The 5,813-nt window shown below is 36.9% G+C and overlaps 1 protein-coding gene across 2 annotated transcripts in view; it reads left to right on the top strand.

Annotated features, from left to right (window-relative positions):
- The window catches only part of LOC107730162 (RNA-binding motif, single-stranded-interacting protein 3), a 145,430-nt gene extending 140,182 nt beyond the window's left edge, over positions 1–5,248 (top strand). For both annotated transcript variants that reach the window (XM_016540927.1, XM_016540918.1), the window contains 3 exons: positions 3,122–3,232; positions 4,745–4,828; positions 5,117–5,248. In XM_016540927.1, the coding sequence (XP_016396413.1) occupies positions 3,122–3,232; positions 4,745–4,828; positions 5,117–5,248 (327 nt within the window). The remainder of the gene's footprint in view (positions 1–3,121; positions 3,233–4,744; positions 4,829–5,116) is intronic.
- Positions 5,249–5,813: the final 565 nt, after the last annotated feature.

The raw sequence follows: 5,813 nt of genomic DNA, 5'->3' as shown, positions 1-5,813 counted from the left end.
GCTGCATTTAAATGAATTATTATTATTATTATTATTATTATTTCTGCAGTTTAGCGCCATCTGCTGTCAGAGAGTGAAAGTGCGCTTTCATCCAGAGCGTCTCTCACATGTTCCGCCATGTGCTTCTGGTCCGCGCTTATTTACATCAGAGTGCACACACGTCTTTCATGCAGCGTACAGCAGTGTTGTGCATTTTGACCAGTTGATGGGAAAAGTATTCTTAAAATGCTTTCAAAATTCGGAATAATTTGTAATATATAATTATTCACGGTATTTAGAAGTGCCCAAGATAACAATATCGTGCATATTCATTACCGTGATATATCGTATTACCGAATACCGGCACAAGTCTAATTGTGAAATTGTATTACAATAGGAGTAATTATGACTTTACAGCGTAAAAAATTATTGACTTTATATTTTACATATATTTAGGAGTAAAATCATTTTCCAAAATGTGTTCTCTTCATCTGACCTTTGACCTTTTTTTAGGGATCCTTCATTTATAACTGACTTTGTCCCATTAGGGTCAATTATTTTTGGCAAATTGTCTGAAACTTCACACACAACCAAAATGCTTTTTCACTATCTGAAAAGAAGTGAAAATGTCTTACTGTTTCAAAAAAAACATAAAAAACCTTTATGAACATTAATTTTTTTACTTGTGCTGCTATATTTGATTGTGTTAGAAATTAACAATCGGTCCTAGTTAACCTTAGTTAATGCATTAACATTCACAATGAGCAATAGCTACATTTGCTACATTTGCTACACAAATCTGAATGGCTGTTTTTTACCGAATACCGGCACAAGTCTAATTGTGAAATTGTATTACAATAGGAGTAATTATGACTTTACAGCGTAAAAAATTATTGACTTTATATTTTACATATATTTAGGAGTAAAATCATTTTCCAAAATGTGTTCTCTTCATCTGACCTTTGACCTTTTTTTAGGGATCCTTCATTTATAACTGACTTTGTCCCATTAGGGTCAATTATTTTTGGCAAATTGTCTGAAACTTCACACACAACCAAAATGCTTTTTCACTATCTGAAAAGAAGTGAAAATGTCTTACTGTTTCAAAAAAAACATAAAAAACCTTTATGAACATTAATTTTTTTACTTGTGCTGCTATATTTGATTGTGTTAGAAATTAACAATCGGTCCCTATAGATTCTCTTTGCCACCTTGAAAACTTCTCAGTCCCTTAAAGTGTAGATATACGGCCGGGAAGCAAGAAAACACACATTCAAATGGTATTCTCAATACTTCAATTTATTCATAGAAATACAGATCTTATATAGGCATATGTCGAGGGGAGTTTCACCCTCTTAACCAATGAGGATAGGGTGACATACCCATACAGGATGTTTTGGCCAAGAACATGTGTTTTGTATAAAATGGCCACATGTACAGAAAAACATGTACATATTAGGAATAGACTTCCTGGCGAAGGATGCTGAACCCTCCTCACAGTTCAGCACAAACTCCTTTACCTCGTAATCCTAGCATTCATCTCCTTATTTGGGCATTTGACCCAAGCAACTCGAGCCCCGGGACGCCCCCACTGCTCAGAACCATTGCGTGGGTGATTCCCGTTTATATCATTAAGCAGAGGTTCAAACTCCAGTCCGAACACCACTGGCCACGAGCTTTGGGCTCTGCTCTCACAGAGAATATGTATTTATACAGCATATTTTATTTTATATGAACTAGAAACAATGTTTAATTTATAAAATGAGCTCACTATGGAGCCTTGAGAGCATGTGACCTAACATGTGCTAATGTCTCCTTTACTACTTAGTTACCAAAAATGTGGTTACTGGTTGAAGGGGATGTCATTTGACATCACTAAAATAAAATTTTGTTGGTTGAACATTAATATTGTATTTTAAATTCAATTGTCTTAGCGTCATTTATAAATGACGATATCCCATAGTTTTCTATTTTAATGCATTGTCATATGTTCTTGTGATTGCACAGCATTTCAGCAGCCATTACTCCAGTCTTCAGTGTCACAGGATGCTTCAGGAATCATTTTAATACACTGATCTGCTGCTTAAGAAGCATTTCTTGTTATCAATGTTGAAATAGCTGTGTTGCTTAATATATTTTAGATATTTTTTTTTTTCAGGATTACAAAGTTCAAATGAACAGCATTTATTTGAAATGCAAATGTTCGCAACTAAATCTCTTTAGTCACTATTGATCAATTTAATATATCTTTGTTGGATAAAAGTGAATTGCAATGAAAATCACGAAGACAAACATTTACTGTAGAACATCGTGCTCTAATGAATCTAATCTAATCTAATGAATAAAAAGGTCGAGAATGTGCGTTGGGTCAGTAAATGGGTTCATTTTGATTTCATGTTGACTTAAAGTAACTCTGTGGTCAGGACAGATGAATTCAAACTCCTGTGAGACAATCACTACTTCATAAGTCTTAAACTCAAGGAAAGAGTCCCTCATAAACTGTAAGCAGAGTTGTACACGGCACAATGGTTTCTCATCATCCCAGCCTCAGCCAAACCATCTGAGAAGAATTGAACTTTCTGACAAACTATTTGACGGAGGGTCTCCTCGGAAAGATTAATCCTAATCAAGCTGGCATGTGAGAATGAGCGTGTGCGTACGTCTCTGGCCTAGTTCTGTGGAAGCGGTCATGTGATGGCATCAGATGATAGCTCAGGTCAGCGGTTGCAAATTGCAGACTCCTCTCTCTCGTTTGTCTGTACTTCACATGTGTTAGCACTCTCATCCCAGCGTGCCTGAAACGTAAACACACACGCGGTGTGGAGCAGCTCTGCTGTTAAGTGAGCAATGCATCATCTCTGCAGAAGTATGTATGACTCGCATTTGGATCGCATTATTTCACTTGTTGAAGTGGAACAGCTCACGTCTGGCCCTCATAATAGGGCCCAGCTGCGGCTGTACGGGCCAATGAGATGAGTGAAAGAAGGAGAGGGATTTTTGTGGAGAGCATGGCTGTGTGATCAGGCCGTTGACTCTAATTAAGTCATCCAGATGTATTGTTGAATGGTAGCTCATTTCCTCTCCCATACTTCTTGCGGTTTGACCTGTAACAGTGTGTGTTTGTGTTTGTACATGTGTGTAGGGTGCTGTGATAACCCCAGCCATGGACCACACCATCTCCATGCAGCCCGCTAACATGATGGGACCCCTCACCCAGCAGATGAACCACCTGTCCCTGGGTACCTCTGGCACTGTGAGTGTGTCCGCTGCCTTCATTGCACGGCCTGTTCACCTTCTGCCGGTCTGAATCGCAGAGGAGCCGAAGAAGAAAGTGAAATGCTAATTAAAAGTTTGCAAACTGTTATGGAAAAAAGAACAAGGAAGTTTAGCTCTACTCAGGGGTGTAAAAGGACCGGGAAATAAAATATGGCTACTGTGTCAGTATTGTACTCAATTAAAAGTACTGTATCTAGCCAAAAACATACCTGAGTGAAAGTAAATAAAGTGTTACATTGATTTGTACTTGGGTATTTCAAAGTAAAAGGTCATTTAAAAAGGTGAAACTTTATTCTTTGAACTTAATTAAGAGAACAAATATCCTGAAACCTTTTACCTGATACTGGCCAATCCGATTTTATAGCTGTTAGACATTTGAATAAAGTTGTGTGTAGCAGTGTTGCTATTGTTAATTAAAACTAAAACTAAAATATTAGATGGATTATGAAAATGAGAACTATTGACTTTGCAACCAACTGAAACGAGTTCAAGTTGAAGTACTAAAATGACTAAAACTGAAATAGCAATAAATTACAGCTGAATAGAAATTGCATAAGCTTATTAAACTCAAACTAAATTCAAAATATTTACTGTATAGTACTATAAAGTATAATAGTATATAAATACTAAAATGCCACTAGTTTGTAAACTGATTACTGAACCTGTTTGCACTCAAGCTTTTATTTAACATTGGTTTTTTATTTTTTTAAAAAAACATTATTTTAGGTTAAGTCACTATTGTATTTTCATAGCAAGTTATAGAATTTTTTACCTCTTACATTGACATTGATTTCATTGAGTGAAGATACAACTCAGCAAGAAAGAAAATATATAAATGTTTAAGAAGAGGATAGATTTACATCATTATGAGCAGTGAAATATGTACTTTATATTTTTAAGGTCCAAATGAACTTGTAAATCATTGTAAATGTAATGAGTAAAAGTACAATCATTCATTTCTAGTAGCGCCTAAATTGAAGGAAAATGCAAAAGGATTCAACTAATAGAAGCAGTGAAAATCTCAACATCTCAACAAGATTCTTCTTCCTGTATGGAGCCCCTAAAGAGACATGATGATGGGAAAAAAATATGAGATGGGAGGAAAAATTATACTTCAATGCTTTTGTGTTCACTTGAAAAAGTTTTGTGTTCCCCCTCCTTATCATAAGCATTACATCTCATATTATTTCCATCGCCAGTCAACAAAAGTTTCTCTGCAAAAATGCAAGTATTTTGTGTGCAAAATGCATGGAAATAAATAATTTGTTCTCCCATGTCATATTTTTACATCACAATGTCCCTTTAGGGGCGCTGTATATCTGTAGTGGTCACTTGGCAAAATAGCTTTTGATGTATTAGTACCATCAATTGCACTGTAAGATGAGGCAGCAGCTCGGCCGACGTTTGGTCACAATTTAAATTCCATGCTATGCATAGTTTTGTTTGCTGCGTGTGTGTATGAAGTGTGTCTGTGTATGTTTCGTTGCAGTACATGACTGCGGCTGCTGCTCCTATGCAGGGGACCTACATTCCCCAGTACACTGCGGTGCCTGCCTCAGCTGTCTCAGTGGAGGTGAGTTTCTGGGTGACTGCAAATCCATTCACTGGTCCAACTGATTAGATGAGCTCTGCTAATTGAAAACGTGGAGATCAGTCGCCTCGGGCCAAAATCCGCCCACAACTTCCTTAGTGCCTTTTAATTCAGCTTTACAAGGCCTGACTCCAGTCTGGAGCGCGTCTTTAAGTTCATTCTGGTCTGAGTACCAACGCAGCCCTAAGGCCTCTTTTTGGAGGAGGTTAAAAGGTATTTTTTGTTTCTTGTGAGGGGACATCCTGTAATTATGACATCATATCCTTCCAGGGAGTGGTGACGGAGGCTTCTCCACAGAGCATTCCGCCCTCATCGCAGGACGCCAGCGGTCAGCAGCAGCCTCTGGGCATGGACAACACCAGCGATCACGCGCCCACCTACACTTTTCAGCCCGCTAAGTGAGTTTGAGAAACACTTCACATTGATAAGACAAATAGGGACAATGTGTCTTGTTTTCATATGCATGACTCCGCAAGTACACAACGCTTTTACAACATTGCATTTTGGTTGCAGTTAGGTGAAACATTGCAGTGCAACATTTTGAAAAGAAACCATATGCGTAATGATTGCAAATCATTTAAATGTGCAAACCGGACGTACAGTTTACGTTTTGCTTTAAATGGCCAAAAATAACCAATTCCAGAATTATAAAGAAGAAATAAATACTTTTATTCAGAAAGGATGCATTAAAATGATCAAAAGTGGTAGTTCATTTCAAATAAATGCTGTAAAATGTATCACAGTTTATACAGAAATATTAAGCAGCACAACTGTTTTCAACGTTGATAATAATAAATGTTTCTTGAGCACCAAATAAATGATTTCTGAAGGATCATGTAATACTGAAGACTGGAGTAGTGGCTTCTGAAAATTCAGCTTTGCCAGCACATGAATATATTATATTTTAAAATATATTAAAATAGAAACACAGTCATTTTAAATTATAATAATATTTCACAATGTAAAT

The sequence above is a fragment of the Sinocyclocheilus rhinocerous genome, unplaced genomic scaffold (assembly GCF_001515625.1).
Source record: "Sinocyclocheilus rhinocerous isolate Xijiao unplaced genomic scaffold, SAMN03320098_v1.1 scaffold2448, whole genome shotgun sequence".
Classification (NCBI taxonomy): domain Eukaryota; kingdom Metazoa; phylum Chordata; class Actinopteri; order Cypriniformes; family Cyprinidae; genus Sinocyclocheilus; species Sinocyclocheilus rhinocerous.
This window is presented reverse-complemented; position numbering and strand designations above follow the sequence as displayed.